At 39.5% G+C, this 22,067-nt stretch overlaps 1 protein-coding gene across 3 annotated transcripts in view; it reads left to right on the top strand.

The window, feature by feature from the left end:
* Window positions 1-18,682, top strand: part of SNTB2 (syntrophin beta 2) — a 96,752-nt gene extending 78,070 nt beyond the window's left edge. The window contains exons 5-7 of one of the 3 annotated variants that reach the window (XM_061172826.1): window positions 895-1,091; window positions 12,515-12,699; window positions 14,028-18,682. In XM_061172826.1, the coding sequence (XP_061028809.1) occupies window positions 895-1,091; window positions 12,515-12,699; window positions 14,028-14,120 (475 nt within the window). In that variant the 3' untranslated portion in view covers window positions 14,121-18,682. Of the gene's footprint in view, window positions 1-894; window positions 1,092-7,000; window positions 7,439-12,514; window positions 12,700-14,027 lie in introns of those variants that run through there. The other 2 variants (XM_061172824.1, XM_061172825.1) reach the window with 2 other exon arrangements.
* The last annotated feature ends 3,385 nt before the right edge of the window (window positions 18,683-22,067 follow it).

Genomic DNA, 22,067 nt, shown 5'->3' with positions numbered 1-22,067 from the left:
AAAAAAACCTATGCAAAGATGTTTATAGCCACTTTATTCTTTTTTTTTTAATTGATGTATAGTTGATCTGCAATGTGTTAGTTTCTGGTATACTCAGCTTTATTCTTAATTGCCAAAACTTGGAAGCAACCAAGGCATCCTTCAGTAGGTGAATGGATAAATAAACTGTGGTAGACCCAGACAATTCAGCGCTAAAAAAAAATGAGCTATCAAGCCTGAAAAGACATGGAGGAACCTTGAATGCATATTACTAAGTGAATGAAGCCAATCTGACAAGGCTTTATACTGTGACATTTTGGAAAAAATACGACTGTGGAGATAATAAAAAGATGAGTGGTTGTAGGGAGAGGGACGATGAATAAGCAGTGCACCAAGGATTTTCAGAGCAATGAAAATTCTCTGTATATTATAGTGATGGCTATATGTCTTTATATATTTGTCAAAACCTATAAAATACACAACACCAAGAGTGAACCCTAAATTAGACTCTGGACTTTGAGTGATTATGATGTGTTGGTATAGGTTTATCCTTGGTAAAAAAGTGCCATGCTGGTGATACTGATAATGGGGGAGGATACGCATGTGTGGGGACCTATTTCTTTATCAAAATTGAATCTTCTTTTGATACGCGTGGCCTCTTGGGAGCATAAAAAAAGCTAATGGGAAACTGGGGCCTTGGGCCATCCAGCCTAGTGTTCTGCCTGTGACACCAGGGGTCATTTTATGGGAAAACAGAATGGTATCTACTTCAAAGACTATAATCTTGTTTTGAAATATACTTATCTAAAAACTGCTGATGGCTTTTATAATTTTCTGCTTATTAATCAGCATAAATTGCTGACATTTTCCTCTGACAGTGCATTAATTACTTTTGATCTTTGTTTGTGGTTCTAGGTTGGTTCATTCTGGCTCTGGATGTCGATCACCCTCACTTGGATCTGACCTTACGTTTGCTACCAGGACAGGCTCTCGGCAGGGCATTGAGATGCATCTCTTCCGGGTGGAGACGCATCGGGATCTATCGACCTGGACCCGGATACTTGTTCAGGGTTGCCATGCTGCTGCTGAGCTGATCAAGGAAGTCTCTCTAGGTACAGATCCTAGCATTTCATTTCTAATAGTAATTAAATGGAACTGTTATACTTTATTTTAAAGTAAAAACCATTATCCTGTATGCCAGACTTAAAAATGTTCTGAAATAAGGCACCTTAAAGTGATCACGATGGAAAGAAACTGGGTTTCTCTGTTTCAATAGCAAAGTTTTCATGAGCTTTTTATGTGGCTCTGAACACATTTACAACACTCTCTGTACAACATGGTAGTTTTACTGTTCATTATTTAAATCTTTATAGTGTAAGGACTCATTTACTAAATACTAGGTGCATTGACCCTCTAGTTAAGAAGATTTGGAACATGGATAGACACCCTTAAAAATATGAGCATCTGGCAAAGCTTATAGCTGTAGAAAAATAAAGAGAATTTGGAATAGGAGTCTCTTTTCCAAAGTTTGAAAATGTGTTGCCCAGTAGGTACTGAAATAAGCATCTAAAGGAAGTAAGCCTCATGGTCTCTTTCCATTGTTGAAGCGCCCTCTTGTGGCTTGTCTATATGAATTTGGAAGTATGGTTTCATACATGTATATTTGTGTATATGGTTATGTATAGATATTTCCAGATTGCTTTTCATTTTAACAAGAACAGAGAGTAGTCAAAATGAAGACACAGTTACAGTTTCTAATATGGTTTTAGTTACTTTGAATATCTTGATTGCAAGTTGGTTTACTTAGTTTTGCTCCTGTTTTCTATGTATTTTATTTTATAAACCTAGTTTTACAAAATCTATACAAAAAGAGAAAATGTTTTGAAAGCAAAATGTCTTGTGATTTATATTCCTTTCCATTGCTTTTGGAAAGTTAGGGATCTCCATGGCTTTAGAACTGCCTGGGCAGCATTTCCATGGGTCATCTTCTAACACTGGCACAAGGACAGCTTTTTCAATGTTGTCAAAGTAGCACAATTCTTCAACTATTTAGGACCTACTCTATATTTTCCTCACAACCACAATGATGATTCAAGCAATGACACCAATGCCTAGATCCCACCTTGGATTTTGACCAAAGCCACCACATCAGCAGTGTCTTTCTCACTTGTCTGTCTCCTACCCATTTTCTCTATGGAGTGGTTGGTCACCACATTAAGGACTGTGGGGCTCTGGTTTTTGTCTTGGCCGCAGAATGTGCTCTCTGGGATGGGGAAGTCCTCAGTTGGAAAGTCTGGATGCTCTGTGTTCTTGTGTGGAGTCCCAGGGGTCAGGCCAGCACACTTATTGCTGGCATATGGGGTCACCATAATCTTCTTCAAGGATCCTGAGAGATACGCTTCCCAAAACAAAGAGTGCAACGTGGCTTTTTAACACTTTTTAGTTTCGTGTTATTTCTTTGGTGTCTGGCAGCTAAACTTCATATTACAGGAATACAAAATCTATTCAGTCCTTGGCTCACAGTTGTTTAAATACAGATGGCTTGAGGAGAGGGAGAATAAGGACCACCTGGTTCCTTATATTTTTAAATGGACAAAAGAACATAATTTTTGGTAACTTTGAACTTTTTTGTTCTCATTCACAGCTCTATCTTAATATTACCTTGGTAATACTTTCATTTCCACAATTCAGATCAATTGATGTACTTATGAATCACTTACTCTGTATTTAGAGCTGTGCCAGAAATATTAAACTGGCTGAAAGTAAACTGCTTTGATGAGAACCAGAATTTCTTTAAAATGTGTTTGTGTGTGTGTGCGCGTACATGCGTGCATGCATGTACTCATGCGTGTAGGCACTTAGTCTATGTCGTAACGTGATGTATATGCTTAGTGTACACATACATGTATGTGCACATACATACATAAGCCAGCATGTCCTTCAGATGCATGTTATCACCTTCTGTTAAACTATTGGGAGATTCAGAAAGGTTTATTTAAAACTATATTTGAGGCACATCGTACTACATATTCAGGTGTTTATGGTCTAAAGAAAGCCAGGAAGTTGACAAAAAGAAATCAGTTGAGCTTTTTTTTGGTCTCTTATGTGTTTGGTTATAGTTTACACATTTAGAAGAATTTCAGTGACTACTTGTAAGGTTTGACTAGTGAATGCCATACATTATCTTTATAATGTGTATTTAGTTTTAAGCCTTTATTAGATTATACTTAGAGTAGAATTGATCAGTAATCCTTCTGGTACACAAGGACTTTTTCCTTCTAGCAAATATAACTTTAAGATGACTAGGCAGAGAATGCAGTTAACACCCTCAGGTACATAAGACCGTTTTCCATTTGTCACAGGAATTGAAAATATGAAAATACATACACTTTAGTGTGTGTAGTTGTTTGAACTTTAATAAGTATGCTTTTAAAAGCTTAATTTCATCATAACAATTACCCAAGCTGTTAAAGTTTTTAAATCATACATGAACTTCATGAAGATACTTTATATTTCTGTAGCTTGGTGATACGAAGAATAAGAAGTAGAAGATATAGGTAGGAGTTGCATTAAAAAATATGCAGAGAATGTGCAAGAGGAGAAGAAAAATGGGCATTTTAAAGTATTTAGAGTGTTAGCATATATGAAAAAAGTTTGCTTTAACCATGTTGTTCTCAATTTCATAGAAATTCTCTTGAATCCCTTTTTGTTCCTCTACTCAACAAATATTGATTGAGTATATACTCTGCTTTTACTGACTATACTAAAATAAATAAGGTAGGTGTAGCCCCTTCCTTTGAAGAAGGAAAGACAGAAACAAAAAGAATAATAAGTACATGTTGGGGTTGTTATAAGTCATAAATGAGATACATGTGTCATCTAACCCTAACACACAACTCTGTAAGGCAAGTTTTATTACTTCCATTTTCAAGATAAAGGAATTTGGGTTAGTGTGGCTGGAACTTGAACTGGGATCTTTTCAAAATGCAGTGTCTTAAGCCCCTGCGTTTCCTCCTCTAAATGACTTAGTCTTATGCGCAGATTAAACTCCTGGAGGACATATACATTATCAGTTTCTCTTAATTCATTAAATCAACAAATGCTTAGTGTTTAATTGTTTACAAAGTGCTATGCTTTGTGATGAGAGAAATAGAAACAAATAAGACCTGCTTCATGCCTTTGACCAAATAGCTATAAGAAAGGAACACAGCGTCATGTTCTTCTTTTTTAACTCTTGAGTGTGATTAGCCCACTGATTATACTTGATGGGCTGGCTTTTCCATGCAGTAACAGAGAATACTACCTCAGCCTTTCTTTGAGAGCATCCTGGGCAGCCCACTCAAAGCCCACCCTGCAAAACCCACTCTCTTCTGGGTTGTTCTGGAAGACCCAGAGGAGCCCAGGGTGACACAGCTCTGCAGCCGCTAAAGGGTCTTACTGGAAACATTGGAGCCCCCAGAGCCCTCCTACCAAGTAACTGGCCCCAGAGCAGCAGAAACAGGACTTGCAGCATAGACTTACTTTGACATTAGAGCTCTTTTTTAAAAATTAATTAATTAATTAATTTTTGGCTGCATCAGGTCTTAGTTGCAGCACGCGGGATCTTTCGTTGCAGCGTGGCACGCAGGCTCTAGAGTGCGTGGGCTCAGTAGTTGTGGCGCCGGGGCTTAGTTGCCCCGCGGCATGTGGGATCTTAGTTCCCCGACCAGGGATCGAACCTGTGTCCCATGCATTGGAAGGCGGATTCTTAACCACTGGACCACAAGGAAAGTCCTAACATTAGAGTCTTTGTTCTTCATGATACATTGGTAATCACCAGCAGTCTCTCATTTTAAAAGACACAAAGTAGAAAACATAGATTGTATTTACCAGTATTCATCTTGGTGTAACAATGAGATTTATTATTATTTATTATTAGTTAATGAGCCTTTTTTTCCTCTTAGCTTTATTAAATTTTTTACCATTAGGGAACTACTTAAAGAAAGTTATCTTTAATATATGTAATTACACTCAACAATATCCCCATGGTCTGAAAAAGCCAATGTCCCTGCCACTTAGCAGATTGTGAAGTAGTAGCCAGAGCAGTAGAAGGAAAACCAGGGCAGGTGAGGACAGTAAGTGTCACGGAAGCCTAAGGAAGAGGATTTCAAGGAGAGGAATAGCCAGTAGGGTTAAATGTATCAGTTGGATGGTTTAGGCTGGAATTAAGAGAAAATGCCCGCTAAAATTAGATTAAACATTTAAGAAATGTATTTTAGATAGAAGAGAGAGAGCAAGCGTAAAGGGGGGGGTGGGCCTTCTCTTCCCAGTCATAGGTTCATATGCACACCCTGGACCAATGCAGTCACCAGGAGAAAGCTGTGCTCTGACTGGCCCAGAGGCTATGTTCCCTTGAAGTTGAGGTCGTCCTTCCCTGAAACACATTAGGAGAGACTAGAAACCTGAATAAAATTGGAGTTTGGCTGTAAAGGAATAATGGAGAAATAAAATCTGGGTAGACAGCCAACAATGAGTCCTACAAGTATCAAGGCAAGAGCTAAAGACGTGGGTCAGATTTAGGTACATGGAAATAATTGGTGCCCTTGGAGAGAGATGCTTAGGGGTGTGATGGCACTGGCAGCTTGCAGAGGGCTGAGGGTTGAATGGAAGGTGAACCATGGATAAACTGAGTGTAGACAGCTCTTTTAAGACGTTTTGCTATGAAGAGGAGGGGAGGGGAGTGGTAGAAAGAGGAAGGTAAAGAGTTGAGTAGTGGCATTTCTTATAATAATGAGAGAGACCTGAACATCTAAAAAAGTTAATGGAAGGGATCTGACTTAGAGGGAGGTGTTGAAAATGCAAAAGGGAGAAGGAATAATCGACCTTGGGCAGTGTCTGGGATCTGGGATCCCAGTGGATGGGATCCAAAACACAGGTGGAGGGATTGGTCTTAGCCTGGAAGAGGGACAGAGGGGAGAGAGGAGGAATTGGGTGGAGATGTACACCCATATCTTAGCTGTTGAAGTGGGCATTGCCTTTTATTCCTGAGTAATTTGTGCCAAAGACACCCCCGGCTTTTACTCCATCCCTAACACCAAGTGCAATTGCAGGCTACTTTTATGTTGTTTGAATTATTAAAGTTGTATCATACTTGTATAACCTGAAAAACAATTTTTATTTTTTTGCCTAATGAACCATTGATAAGTCCCATACACCAAAACCGTCATTATAAAGAATTTTATAATATAATATTACTGAGAAGCTGGAAAAAATATTAGAATTTTAGTTTGAGGATTTCCTGGGAAGTCTAGGGCTGAAAATAATGGATTGTGCTGGGGCCCAAAGATTGGCCCTCTTTTCCCAATCCCAGTGTCTTATATTTACCCAATTAAATAAGGTCAGCATAATCATCTAGAATTGTACCCCCAAAACAGGTGTTAATGCTCTAGATCAGTAGTTCTCAACCCCAACTGCACAGTGAAATAGCCTGGAGAGCTTTTTAATAATATCGATACCTAAGGTCTACCTCCATAGATTTTATTTTATCTTTTTTTTTTTTAACATCTTTATTGGAGTATAATTGCTTTACAATGGTGTGTTAGTTTCTGCTTCCTCCATAGACTTTAATTCAGTAGGCTAGGGCATTAAAAGGTCCAAAGGTTTTTTGGAACTTTAATGGGTTGAGAACCACTACTCTAGATTTTCAAATGAAAAACAGAATAGTTTATATTATTATTATTTGGGGGGGTACCAAATTACTTTATTTGAAGGAATGGTACTAAGGAAAGAACTTGTAGATGTTTTGGTACAACTTACAGAAAAGGTAAAGGTAACCCACACATGCATGCACTGCCTTGATGACCAGGGAAGTCATCCCCATGGCTACAGGAAGCCAGCCTAAGGCTTAGCTCTCATTATCACTGTTTCCCAGGGTGTGCTTGTCAAAGAGATACTCTGCCATGCCAGATTCGGGGGCCCCCATCTTGCACAAGTTGGTTACCTGGTCACCCAATTCTTTAATGGATTTCACCTCCTCTTTCAGGTAATGAGTCTCAATGAAGTCACACAAATGGGGGTCATTTTTGTCAGTGGCCAGTTTGTGCAGTTCCAGTAGTGACGGATTCACACTTTTTTCCAAGTGTAGCGCACATTCCATTGCATTCAGCCCATTCTCCCAGTCATCACGGTCTGGTTTCTTGATATCCTGAAGGAAGATTCCACCACCCCGTTGGTTCTGCAGCTTCATCAGTTTCTCAGCATGTTCCCTCTCCTCACGAGACCGGTGAAGAAAGTATTTGGCAGAGTTCTTCAAAGCCACATCATCGCAGTCAAAATAGTATGACACGGACAGGTGGACGTAGGAGGCGTAGAGCTCCAGGTCGATCTGGAGGCTGATGGCGGCCTCCGAGCCCTAGTGGTAGTGCTGGCACACCTGCGAGGGGCACGCGGTCGTCCTGGCGGGCGGCCGAAGAGAGGCGGCGGCGGGGACCTTGGGGTGGTTGGAGGGCGCTGTGAGGTGGTGGCGCGGGCTGGCTCGGAGCGGCCGGCCGGAGCAGGGACGAACGCCAAGTTCCGTCCAAGCACTGTTGAAGCAGGAAACCGCGGCGACTCTCCGCGAAGACTGCGTCCAGAATCGTTTATATTATTAAGCAGTCAAAACTATGTATTAAAAATAAATGAGTGTGTACGACTCTGAATACACTAAAAACCATTGAGTTTTATACTTGAAATGGGTAAATTGTAGAGTATGTGAATTATGTGTCAATAAAGCTTTTTTAAAAAATACCATGTGACATTCTACATTTTGAGGGAGAAAAGGGAAAAAATTTAGTGAATTCAGTTTAATGAACATTTTAAATAGAATAGCTACTCACTATCCTCAAGTTGTCACAGACTCGTCAGGAAGCAAACAGGGAAATAAGTGTCAGGCGTGACAGTGACCGTTGTCATCTGTCCTGGGTTTCGGTGAGGTCCGTGGGGTCACCATGCAGCAGCCCCTTCATTTCTGACAGTCCTTGGGTGCTCTGTGAGCTCACCAGTGGTCCTCCTGGGTCTTTTTCCAAGCGAGCTGGAACCTAGCCCTCCTCAGGGCTTAACTCCTGCAGTCTCCCTCTGTCTCCTCCTCTCCCTCTTCTGAACCTCCATCCTCTGCCTCCATCTGTTTCTAGGGTTCCCCTCAATGCCTCACTCAGTCTTCCCCCCCCCAGCTCTCCCAAGAGTCTGTTTATTTTATTTTAACTTCAAAAAAATTTATACAATTTTAAAAGTTACTTTCCATTTACAATTATTACAAAATATTGGCTATATTCCCCACGTTGGACAGTACATCCTTGGACCCATCTTACACCCAGTAGTTTGTGCCTGCCACCCCACAACCCCTATGTGGCCCCCCCGCACCTCGGTAACCACTAGTTTGTTCTCTGTATCTGTGAGTCTGCTTCTTTTTTTGTTATATTCACTAGTTTGTTGTATTTTTTAGATTCCACATATGAGTGATACCATACAGTTCAGTAAAGCTATTATTTAAAAAATTAATGGGTACAATAATTGAAACCTTAAAGGTGAAGTCAGAGAATTTTCAAGTGCAGCTTATTCATCATATAAGGTCTCATCAGTGAACTTTGTTTAGAATGCCTGAGCTTGGATGAGTGCATGTGGGAAACTCAAGATTCCTGGTTTTATGTGGTTTTATAGGCCTTGCTCCTCTGCTGTCTCCCACCCCACCCCTGATCATCACTTTGTTCCTGACCCCTACCCCAGATTGTGGGTGGGTATTGAAGGTCTTGGGGTGAGAGGGATTAGAGAAGAGATGAGGTTGGCTGTTTTGCATATTACTTGGTAATAAATTTTTCCAGAAAACCCTGAAAGTTTATTATTTTCATTTTTAGATGAGTTTAAATTCATGATAACTAATTCTTGTGTACAGTACACACCCAACAAAGTACTTTTTATTAAACCTAACTGAAATAGTACCTCTATTAAGCCTTTTCCAATTCCCCAGAGTTTATCTACTTCCCCCTCCTCTATTCTCCCACAGTATTTTGTCCATTTCTCTATTATAGCACTTACTTCATTCTGCTGTATCCATATTTCCTTTTCTTTCTCACTTGTCTAAACAGGAACCATCTTTTGTTCAGCTCTGTATCTCCCTGCACCTAACACAGTGTCTGACACATAAAAAGTCCTCAAAACCATTTTTTTTCCAGTATAGATTGGTTGTGATTACCTGTCTGTCTTCTCTGCTGCCTTATGAGGGCAGAGAATTTTTTTTAAATATGAATAATGAATTAATGAACAAACAAACCAAAAAACTAAAACATAATTCACAATTCCACTGGACAGTTAGTCTTCATGTATGTTTTCAGATTATTCTGAGTCCAGGCTCATGAAGTTGCTTCCCTTATCTTCAGCTCTGCCCACCATCAATCCACGATGTACCCGACACAAGGAGCACAAAGCACCCACTTCTGAGTGCTGACTGTTTATCTCCCTCCCTTGATTACCTCAAAAACTGTAGTTTCTTCCTCTCTTTTAAACTTCAATATTTGATGTCCTATGATTGTCCTTGAATGCTGCTGTTGTATGTCTTTTAATATTTCTAATAACTACCCTGTCAATAAAATTAGTATATTAAATTTCTTAGCATTGGGAATTCCCTGGTGGTCCAGTGGTTAGGACTCTGTGCTCTCACTGCAAGGGGCACGGGTTCGATACCTGGTCTGGGAACTAAGATCGTGCATGACATGAGGCGCAGCCAAAAAAAAAATTTCTTACCACTTCTTATCTCTAAATTGAGGTGGATAATGGATTTATAGCCCTCCAAAAGGATTTTAGTTGAATCAAGACATCAGGATGGGGACTTCCCTGGTGGCGCAGTGGTTAAGAATCCGCCTACCAATGCAGGGGACACGGGTTCGATCCCTGGCCCGGGAAGATCCCACATGCCGCAGAACAACCAAGCCCATGTGCCACAACTGCTGAACCTGTGTGCCACAACTACTGAAGCCTGCGTGCCTAGAGCCCGTGCTCCGCAACAAGAGAAGCCACCGCAATGAGAAGCCCTCACACCACAACAAAGAGTAGCCCCCGCTCGCCGTAACTAGTGAAAGCCCACGCGCAGCAACAAAGACCCAACGCAGCCCAAAATAATAAATAAATAAATAAATTTATTTTTAAAAAAAGACATCAGGGGCTTCCCTGGTGGCACAGTGGTTGAGAATCTGCCTGCTAATGCAGGGGACACGGGTTCGAGCCCTGGTCTGGGAAGATCCCACATGCCACGGAGCAACTGGGCCCGTGAGCCACAACTACTGAGCCTGCGCGTCTGGAGCCTGTGCTCCGCAGCAAGAGAGGCCGCGACAGTGAGAGGCCCACGCACCGCGATGAAGAGTGGCCCCCCACTCGCCGCAACTAGAGAAAGCCCTCGCACAGAAACGAAGACCCAACACAGCAAAAATAAAAAAAAAATAAAAAAAAAAAAGACATCAGGATGGTTATAATAAGCCACCTGGACCAGCTCAGAGCTTTGTTAGTGAGGCCCAGATTCTGTCCCATCAGAATAGGGCCACTTCTCATAGGTGCCTGCCCTTCACACACACACACACACACACACACACACACACACATTTTCTCTCTCTCTCTCTCTCTCTCTCTCCCTCCCTCCCTCCCTCCCTCCCCCACCCCCCCGCCCCCATTAAAATCAGAGTCAGAGGCTTATTTCTCTTTGGTTCATTACTCCTGAGACCCTCTGAGGGTGAGGCAATCACATTGCCTCAACTGTTTTATTACTATTCAGGGAGAAGCCATTTAACTAAGACTATTATGCACAACATTTTTATGGCCAGTTCATATTCTCATTCAAAATTATCTGGTATTATATGTTTTAGACAAACTGAGTTCTAAACCTAAACCTACTCAGTATGACCTTTACTTCTCCTTTTCAAAGTTGAGGTAATCTTAAACAGTGTTCTGTTTTTTTAAAGTAACACACACAGACACTGACATTTGCTTTGCTTTCCTTTGCTTTCCTTTCCTTTCCTTCCCTCCTGAGGGGAAACAATCCTAAGCAGAACATTTAAGAAATCTCTTATACAAAAAGCTTGTTGAGGATTAATGGCTTGCCTTTGCTGGCTGTGATGGCCAGATCTCGCTCCACTAGGGACACAGCTGCAGGCGGCAGAAATCCTCGCCCGCCTGTATTGGACCTTCTCCAGCCAGTGCTGTAAGGACTTGGGTGGACCTCATTCTTAGAGCTTTTCTTTTCTAGACTAGAACTGACCCCTCTCTTCTCATCAGACCTCAATACCCTACTAAGCTATAGCTTCAGGGATATTAATAGAATAAAATTCTCTTGAAAACTGTACCCTGGTTGCCTTGATTGGGATCTTTTTGTTCTTCTTCCAAACCCCTCAGCCAGTCATTTAGGGATTATTGCATTGGATTACTTCCACAGGTAGTTAATTTTATCCATGTCCCCCCCGACCAGGTTCCTTTTCTGAAGGTAATTAATATTCAAAGTTCACTGTTCAAAACTCTCCTATTCGAGTAGTGCTGAAAAGGGACACTGCCAATATTTGTTATTCCTTTTCCTTATTTCTTGAACATGCCAGCTGCCTTGACTAATTGAGTGTTTTTCATGTCCAGCGCAAGGATACATTGGTCTGAGTATGAGGACTTGCTTGTTTGGGAGCCATTCTTCCTGTTCACAGTGACCAAGCCTCGCTCGACTCTGGTCCTTTAGGTGATTGTAAACTCAGCTCTCAGAGGACTTTGTTAATTCCCATGTCGCAGAGGGCCTTTCACTTGTAGCCTCTGTACTGACAACAAAACTGCTCAAGTGTTAGTGAAACAGGGACTTCACCAGTCTTGACAGAAGACATTTGCCAGTCTTGATGATCGGTTTTTTTGGTCCCATCAATTCAGATATATCTTTTGAATTTTATCTTTGATAGGACTGACAGTGTGACTTCTCAAATACCAACCAGTCCATGTTACTGCCCCTGAAAGGCGCCTCTGCTGTTTCTCCTTTGGTTGTTCCTCCCTCTTGCCCACTTGAAACCTTCTTCTTACTCCTCACTACCTATCAAGTGTGACCGTTTTTTAGGGCCTTTCTCAAGTCCCATCTCCAGGAAACCTTTCCTTGACTTTGGCCTTATTCAGTTTGGTGTTCAGTCATGTTCTATACCATCTACCTTAAGCAGTTAGGGATTTCATGTCTATGCCTATCGTTTGTGAGGTGTTGAGAGCAGGGACCATACCTCTTACTTCTCCAGTACCATATATAGCCTACTGTCAGCACAAGTATTCACTTGGTACTCACTGAATTGAACTAAATCAGATCAGATGTCAAGGAAAGTTATGGAAATTCTTCCTCATCTCAATCAAGATGTTGACTTGAGTGACCAAGACAAAACTCACTTCAGGATGTTCCAAATAGGTTAGGTATCACACATTCTCAAGAAGATTCTTTTCCCTTTTTAGAAGTCAGGAGAAGCCTTTATCACTTTCTAACTGAAGTAGTAACTTTATTAATGATGTTTTTTCTTGTCTTCAATAGGCTGCACATTAAATGGCCAAGAGGTAAGACTCACTGTCCACTATGAAAGTGGGTTCACTATCTCCAGGGAAAATGGAGGTTCCAGCAGCATATTGTACCGCTACCCCTTCGAAAGGCTGAAAATGTCTGCTGATGATGGCATCAGAAATCTGTATCTGGATTTTGGTGGTCCTGAGGGAGAACTGGTAAGCGTGCTTCTGAAAAACATGTTTATTCTAATAGGTATTCTCTTTCGTCCTTATTGCTTCTTACCTCTTCTATAGAAAACTATGGGCTTACAGACTTATATTCCATTTGGAGCCAGGAAATTCTTCTTCAGTTTTCAAAGATGCATGGGTTTGGTTTTGGGGTTTCATTGTTTTTTTTCTTTTTCCCACATTAGGAAATCATTCCCTTTTTTTAAAGTTTTGTTTGAATTTTAGAAAGAAAAAATAGATAGCCGTTTTAAGAAACAGGCTTTTAACAAATATAAGGTACAAAATACTAAACCTGGCAAACTTTAATAAATGAATTCTGTCCATTGATATTATCAGCAATTTGTTGGGATAAGAGTTAAAAGTAATAAAGCGACAGTTGCTACAGAAATTCTGCTGATCAGAAAAAAAAGATATGGAGATATGTACATACAGCCATCATCTTTTTTGACTTCCTTGTCCTTTAAAGGAAATATCAACAGGAATTCATGAGTCCCCTTGGAGAACTAGAGAAGTGTGTCAAGTGTACTTCAGAAATCAGAAATCATGATAAGGAAGTCAAAGTCATGCCTTTTCTCTCTTATCAGTATTGAGCCAGTAGTTCAAGTCTTGTCTTATACGTGAAATCTTATGTCCATTGACACAGTCACGATAGGTGTAAATTTGGAAAACAGAATCTTGAAATTTTAGAACTGAAACAGATCTTAGGGATAATGAAGTTCAAACTCCAAATGAGAAAACTGTGGCTAGAAATCTTATTTTAAATGATGAACCTTTAGGAAACTATGGATAGCCATGGACTTCAAAAGCCTGTTCATCTGGTGTCAGCTGTCCAAATTAGAGACCTGTGCTTAGAAAGGTATAACTAGCCCTCCCAACTAGCTTCAAGGGTTGTCATTCCCACCACAAACCGATAAGGGGGTATCAAAAATCATACACATAGATGGTCACACTTCAGCTGAATTCACTGTGATTCCCCCTGGGAAATATACTTACAGTCAGTGGTTTCCATATAGGATATTCCTCTTTCCTTTACATCTTCCTACGTGGCATGGTGGAATTTAATACACCGCCAATAGTGTCCTAATTGTGGATGTGAAATTTCACACTGGTGTTTAATTATGACATAGAATAACCTTACTTAAGAGTACACTTCCATTTGCGGCTCTAAGTTCCCAAGAGTTGCCATAAATCTGGCACATCCATTATCCAAGTTCTTTTTAAAAAGTAGAACATCATGTCCAAATTTGTTTATTTTGCACATTTGTTTATTAAAGCATCTGTATATAGCAGTGATAATTAATGTCCTTTCTCCACAGACCATGGACCTGCACTCCTGTCCGAAGCCGATAGTATTTGTGTTGCACACATTCTTGTCGGCCAAAGTCACTCGCATGGGACTGCTTGTATGAGCAGCAAAAAAATCAGTAAAGAGCCTTGAATGTCACAAGAAGTATTTCCACCTCAAAAAAAAAAAGAAAAGAAAAGCACAAAAAGAAAGCTCTTTGCTCTCTCCTCCAGCACAGTGCCTTGACAAGGACCTGCAAATCACTGCTGAACTGTAACCATGTTTAAAGAAGAGCTTGCCTTTCTCAAGCTACCTTGCCAGAAATTCTAGGACTCTAGTAAGCTCCAAAATAAGGCTGTTGATTTATTGTCTAGTTTCCTAATGTGGTTTCTAAGTAATTAGGTTTATTTCCCTTGATAAGAAGGGTGGCTCATTCTTTTTCTTTTTGGACATAATCAAACATCTAAGAGTTTCTTTTTTTTTCTTTTTCTTCTTCTTCCAATAGAATTTGTTTCAGGCTTAGCCTTGATCTTTTGCTAAGGACAACTATCTCTTACCAGGTGCTAGTTTGCAGCAGCCCGTGCTTCTTGGTCACTCCATATAGTTTATACATTTTGTTGGATTTTACTGTCCTCACTTACTCCTTGTACCCTAGGAAGTCCTTGAATTGCATCACCAAAGGGTTCTTCATCTGTCATGGCTCTCCCTGCATCCCACCCTGGCCATCACTTCCCACTGCATCACAAGCTTTGCCACTCATAAGTACTAACTTTAAGACTTAGAACTTGCAAGATTTGATTTACCTTGCCTTCCACTCCCTTTCTAGTAGTGACCAACTTGAAAAACAAGTTGGAAACCACTGCTTTGAAAGAAAAGTTTTGCTTGTTTTAGGATTTTCTGATTTTATCTTTGGTAGGAGCCAGGGGATAAAATTTATTTTAAAAGAAAATCCTCATTTTAGCCTAAGCCATTTTTTATTGCTTACCAAATGTGCCTTTGGTTAGGGTTAGTGGAGCTTTATTAGTTTGAATGACTGGATATCACTGCCATTCCAGGGAGATCATCTATCTAATTTTGAACAATAATTTTTGAGGTGGGTTTCCTTAGTACGGTATCTTTTTTAGTTGGCAGATCTCTTTAAGGAAGACAAATCCTGGAGAGCCAGCTTGTTTAAAGAGTACACTTTGTCAGTGAAGCCAGCTCGCTCTTTAGCACAAACATCATGTCACATTGCTTTGAGCTGTGGGAGCCCATGCAGGATCCGGGCCCTGGCCCTCTCCCTCTGTGGCAGCAGAGTGGCATCCGTCAGCAACTCTAATTCAGTGCTGGCTCAGTGATGCATCCTACAGTGGGCAGGGTGATGAGACCATGGAACAGCTACCTGGGCTTTGCTAAGCATTGCCAGATATCATCATTAGGACATAGCAGCAGTAAGATTGCTGATTTTGTGGTACTGGAGAACTCAGCTTCTTTTTCCTAATTATGAAGGAGTATATATCTGAAAACATTTAAAATAGTATAATAGCTATATAAAATGTCAAGTTTAGCACAGTTCCCAGATCTGAAAGAAAAGGTAACACTGACTTTGATGTTCTCCCTGCTCTCTGAAGAAAGTTCTAGGAATAGTTCTCATTTACTAGAGTTATCAGGAATGCCATAAGAGGACGTGAGCACTATGGAGGGTGGAGAAGGGTAGCAGTCCAAAGATGAAAAAGAAAAAAAAAAAAAAAAAACCACAAATGTACTATTTGCAAAGCAAGAGCTATTTGGTTTGAGTGCAGACTGACCTATAGGTGGGACATATAAAAGAGCAGACTCATGAGCAGAGAGAGTTCTAGTTGGACATTGTAACCTCATTGTCTTCCCTCTGCCCCATAAATGAGTTCTTCCCCCAGCTCCAGTCCCCAAAGTCTGATCTACTTAAAACTGGAAATTGAAATCTAGACTAGAATATATCTTTTAAGAGCTTTTTTATGTTTTGAAAATTCATAAATCTAAGTTTGGTTCCATCTGGGATATGTTTGCAAATCCGAGAAGAAAGTATCTTGAAGATCCAGCTGTGATTTCTGGAAGCAGAATCTCAACACACAATACCCTCAGATAAGGGAGCTTAGACACTTTTGGCAGTGAGAGTATTATTAATCTGAGAAGTCGAACAATGCAGTTACAGACTTTTGCAGCAAAGCCATTTGGTGAGGTTTTCTGTGTTAGTATGAAAGGCTAAGCCACTGAGAATATTTTCTGGGAGAACTTCTGAGCCACGGTGCTCATTCCTTAGATGAAAAAGATCTGTTAAAAGGTATCATTAAAATGTGGGCAGGAGAGGTAAGCATTGTGTGCATTTCGGCTCATTTTGCTCAAGCTTTAGCTGTCATAGCACCAAGATCCATAGGTTTCTAGTATCTTTTGAGTCTTGATGTGAAATCAAAGTGTATGGAGGGTTTCCTTTGACCACTAGCGCCCCAAGAGCAAGAGCCCTTCAGCTGCTTGTTTAACATACTTCAGCAGCTCTCCAGTCATGGGTGACCAGGTTGTTCTTTAATTAAGTGTGTTTGTGGGATTTTCAAACCACAAATGAAGTGCTTTTTATGAATGGGACAGCCTTGATAAATAGGTATTTTGTATTAAGACGCCAAAATGTGGCAAATTATTTTCAAGTGATAGCTGAAGAGGGGCATTTTTGATATTTCACATCTTTTATAGAACAGCTGACTTTTCATTTCTTTTTCACTTTGAAATAGGAAAATTATTGAGAATGTGGTGGGCTTCCATGTGTAGAGTGGAAAGGAGCTGCAGAGTAGTGCCCCCTCATTCCGATGGACACTCCTTGTGCCCTCGGGACCCGGGGCTTAGACGTCTTCTCCACATTCCACACAGATGCCTACGAGCAGCCAATTGGTGTGTGAAAATTCTTCCTCCTCATTCTCTAAAACGTCTCCGCTCCCTCTCCCCACCGAAAAAAAAAAAAAAAGGAAAGGAAGAAAAGGCTCAATTATACTTTTTCTGGAAAAGGTGAGTCCTTTCCTGAAGTCTTCAAACAAATCTTACCTGGAAATTAGTATCTAATATTTTATATGAAGAAATACTTTAATGTATGTTTATACAGTATTTATTAGGTAGTTGTAACTATAAACTCAGCTACCTAGTAGAGTTTCAGATTAAATATTGGGACATGTACAGGAATCAAAAATATTACTTTAAATGTCATTCACCTATTTTAAAGCCATGTTTTAGCACTTCTTAGGCTAGCTAAAGTCTGATAGTGCTTGTTTTTATCATCTGTGCTCTCACAAAGTTTGTTATTGAAAATTATTGCATGCAGGAGGGATCAAATTATTTATTTCTTATATTTTTATAAGTGGAAGAATCTCTCTAACCAACAAATGATTAAAGGTGTTACTGATTATTTTCTTAATTTATCCTCCTAACAGTATGGTAACAAAGCTTTTTTCAGCCGATTAAATGCACTTAGCTAATAAACCAAAATTTACTCTTTAAAAAAAATTTAAACTGTGTGGAATCTGGACAAGACTATGTTTCTCCTAGAAAAAACACATTTCATTGTAAATGGTTTTGATGGACAAAAGTGTGTCCACTTTTGAGAAAAGGTTATATTGGATTTTTTTAATTTTGAGACAACCTCCAGGTCTCCTTGTTTAATTTATATCCATATTTTTAATTCAAATTATCTTGTAAGCTGCTATGCAAAATCTATTAAAAGCCCTACTTACTCAAAGAGTTAAACATTTTTGAAGCTTTCAGGGAAGACCTGTAGACTTAAGCACTTTCTCTGCTTTTTTTGTATCTTAGACACTTATGCTGAATTATGTTCTTATTATTTTCACTGGTTATAAGCTATTGATTGTACATAATATTTAAACCAACCAAATATCCAGCATACATTTCCATGTCGCTGCCATCCACTGTCGACGCCATGAATGAAATGGCTGGTTAGAAAGCCAAAGGTCATTTTTTTTCAATATCCAGTGAAGTAAAATGCCGGATCTGTTTGGTCTCAAAGCATGTTGAGATCTGCATATCTGTGTAAGGGAAAGAGACTTCTTTGGCATTCTGCTTAAACTTTAAGTTGAATTTGATTATAGTCATATTCATTTGTTTTATATATCTCTATCAGGTATATTACGTGCCAGGTGGTATTATATCCTACCTTGAGATTGGAAATCTCTTTCATTTAAATTTGAATTCTTATTGTGGCTTTTTTTTTTTTTTTCTCCATTAGATCAAAGTAGAGGAATCTGACATCTGCTACCATTCTCTCTGTGTCCCTACTTTAATTTTTTGGTAATCTAGAATTATTTTGTTATACATACTGTCTTTAAAAACTGACAGCAGCAGTCCCCCAACCCCTGCCCACCTTTTTAAGCTATATATTTCACTGTGCTGGGCATAGAGACAATAAATGTGTGATGACAGACAATTCTAAAATAATTATGCTGTATATCAGGATTACGTGTTTTTGAGCAATATAGCTATTCCTATGGTATAAGGATATTCAGTGAAATTTATTTTACACTAGTAATAGACTACTTAAGTGGTTGATTTTAAACCCTTTCTCTAAAGCACACACATACACACATCTAGCAGATCAGTGATAATTTCAAGTTAAAGTAAGGTACAATTAATAGACACATAGAACACATCTGTCTCTTTTTGACACTAGTTAAACTGCCAACTGGAAGAATGGTTGTTATGTATTAACTTGAAAAATATTTTAACAAGATTTCTTCTTTTATAAACTTGATAAACGTGAGCTTAATTTCTTGTCACCTCTATTCTTCCTTTCCATTTTAGGTGACTGAACCAAAGCGTATTCTGGTTTTAAAAGTGAATCTACATTTGATGTAATGCATAAATATGCCGTTTGTAAATGATTGCTTGCTCTCCAATGAACATTTGATTGTAGTCAACAAAAATCTACCAAATGAACTGTAATCCTTGAATTGCCACAAAATACATTGGTTGAAACTAAAAGGATATAACAGAGAAATGACACTTCATTTTATTGTAAGATTAGGTATTCTGGTAGATTTCTAACTTCTGAGTCCTATAAGTACTTTACTCAGTTTTGTAATAATCTTACCTCCCTGCCATTGACACAAATGCAAAAGTTTTTGAGTCCCTCTTTATCCTAGTCACATGTACACCTTTGGAACTTGATTATCACCTCTTCCAAAGTGATAGAAGTCTCTTATGAATAGACAAAAGGTTCTTTGGGACCCTAGAGAAATTTTTGAAACTGCAAACCTAGTTAATGATATATTAATTCATGGATTCTTTCATCTAATAAGCATTTATTAATGTACAGTTCTTCACAGGCACTCTGAAAGGTCCAAAAGAAAGTTCCTGCCCTCAAGTAGCACATAATCCATTACTTCTCAATCACACCATGCCATCTATTTATCAGTCGGAGGTTAAGTAATTAACCACCTCATATTTTTACCAAAGCATATCTGCAGTTCTGCTTATCTGGCAAACTGGAAAATGTTTAAAAGGATGCTCAGTCTTTGGTCCATGCCAGCATGAAAGAACTCCAAGCACATTTTAGTAGGTTGGTCTTTTCATCATGCATCATTTTTTAATTCAAAATCAGGCTTTAGTTTGAGAAGGAGACTAGTGTAGAGTATCCTTAGTAAGATAAATTACAACAACAACGACAAAAAGTTAGCTCTATTGCCCAAAGTGGATCAATGAGAAAGTCTTTTTAAAGAAAAGTTTCTTTTAACTATAAACAGAAAAGATACATGTATATTTCATCTACCCACTTTATAGATTGTGCTGACCCAGTCATTTTCACATTTACAGCCTTTAAACATCTCATTTGCTGAAAGTCCTTACATGTGGTAGATGGACTGTTGCTCCATCTGAGAGATCAAAATAATGAAGCTATTTAAAACTTAGCAAAATTCCACTTATTCTAGAACACTCGGACATTCAAACTCAGTAGAAAGGGCACCTAAAAAAAATAAGAGCAGTTGTGTGAATTTTTCCATATTTTCCTTCAGTAACAGTCCCTTTCTATCCAGCTTGCCTTCCATCTATCACTAGAGGCAGCCTTTCAGGCAACATCCTTTGTCATGCCCGGAAAGGCCCTGAGAGGTCAGTGATTGGAATGGCATAGGGAACACAGTCTCATGGGCTCCTTTCCCTTGGTTTTCAGCATCCTGGAGTTGTGCACACAAATTAGGTCATGCCTTCAATGTCTTGGTCTTTACTTTAAAACTACCCTTTGACAATCAGGTGCTAATGATTGTATACTATTGGAACCAGCACATAAGTATTGTCATGTTAAGTGTCTGTTCATCCTAGGTTGGAAGAAGTGCTTTCCTTCTATCTCAGTCCTGTTCAGGTGGGTGTCAGTTACATTTTTTCACCTCTGTTTTGTGAATTAACAGAATTTGGAGGAGGAGAAATGATTTAAACTAAGTTTTGGGTTTGGCACAATCATCAATCTTGATGATACTCTTCACACCTTAAAGCAAATCTGCCCTATCATAAGAACCAATTTCTGATTGTTTTTCTCTAGTTAGGACTCCAGTGTTATGTTTACAGTCTGTTGGGTGGATTCAGCGTGATAAGACCTGGGTGCCCAAAGAATCTGTTTCCCTTGTGGTACCAGACCCAAGGTCCTTTAGAAAATAATGTGGCAAACCACTACCTATAAAGGCCTGTTTTGGCTAATCTGTGCAAACTTTGATTATACCCTCTTGTATATATTCTGTCCTACGCAACTCTCATTTTTTTAAGTATTAAGACTTAGAAAGCTAGGATGACACTTCTACAAAGAATTAGAAGTATGTGATATTCTAGTGTTTTCCTTCCTTTTGGAACCCTGTATTTAAACAAGACTTCTTTTTTAAGTGTTGTTTAAAATTTAGGTCTCAAGTCTTCTGGCATCACCAGACTACCAAATCAAAACCCATGGCATAAAACAGGGCAGTATTTGTGTTCGTAATAATAAAAAAGCTTTCTGTGTACTCTGTAAGTATAATGCATAGACAACACTTTCCCTTGAATTGCACATCAACATAGAGCATTGTACATTACAATGAAATTTGCAACTTAAGGGTATTATATATATAAATACATATATACCTTTGTAACCTTTATACTGTAAATAAAAGAACTGCTTTTAGACTTGTATTTTTTTTTTCATTTTTTAATGTTAAAATAGTTTCAAACTTACAGGAAAGGTTTAAGAACAGTACAAAGAACTCCTACATCCCTGTCACCCAAATATCCCAATTGTTAACATTTTACATTTGTTCCATTACCCTCTCTTGTCTTTTTCTGCCATGATGCTCATCACCCTTAAATTCTCTAGTGTGTACTTTACAAACACAAGGACACTCTCCTGTATTGCCACCCTACAGCCCTCCCAATCAGGAAGTCAACTTTGGTACAACACTACCACCCATCCACAGACCCCATTTAAGTGCTGCCAATCATCCCAACAATGTCTCCTTTTCCTTTCTGGCACAGGATCCTATCCAGTATCACATGTGTTTGGTTGTCACATCTTAGCCTCTTCTGGTGCCATTTTTAAACAGATTTAGTACAACTCCAAACTCTTAAAAAACTTAGTTTCGGTGCAGTTCTACCACTGACCATCTGTGTGATGGGAGCTTAATCACTGGATCAATCTGAGCTTTATCAAACTTTGAGTCACACAGAGGAGGGGCAAGTGAGAAGTGGTTTCTCAAGAATCATGTTGGGAGATCAGTACTCCATTTATTTCGGTATCAGTCACTTTGTGTGATATCTCAGCAGAATTTTGCCCTGGCCCTACCTCTCCACAATGTTACTCACCTGAACCTTGTTTTTAATAAATTTATTTATTTTATTTATTTATTTTTGGCTGCATTGGGTCTTCGTTGCTGCACGCGGGCTTTCTCTAGTTGCAGCGAGCGGGGGCTACTCTTTGTTGCGGTGCATGGGCTCCTCATTGCGGTGGCTTCTCTTGTTGCGGAGCACGGGCTCTAGGCACGTGGGCTTCAGTAGTTGTGGCTCGCGGGCTCTAGAGCACAGGCTCAGTAGTTGTGGCACACGGGCT

This window comes from Eubalaena glacialis, chromosome 18, assembly GCF_028564815.1.
Source record: "Eubalaena glacialis isolate mEubGla1 chromosome 18, mEubGla1.1.hap2.+ XY, whole genome shotgun sequence".
NCBI classification, from domain to species: Eukaryota; Metazoa; Chordata; class Mammalia; order Artiodactyla; family Balaenidae; genus Eubalaena; species Eubalaena glacialis.
This window is presented reverse-complemented; position numbering and strand designations above follow the sequence as displayed.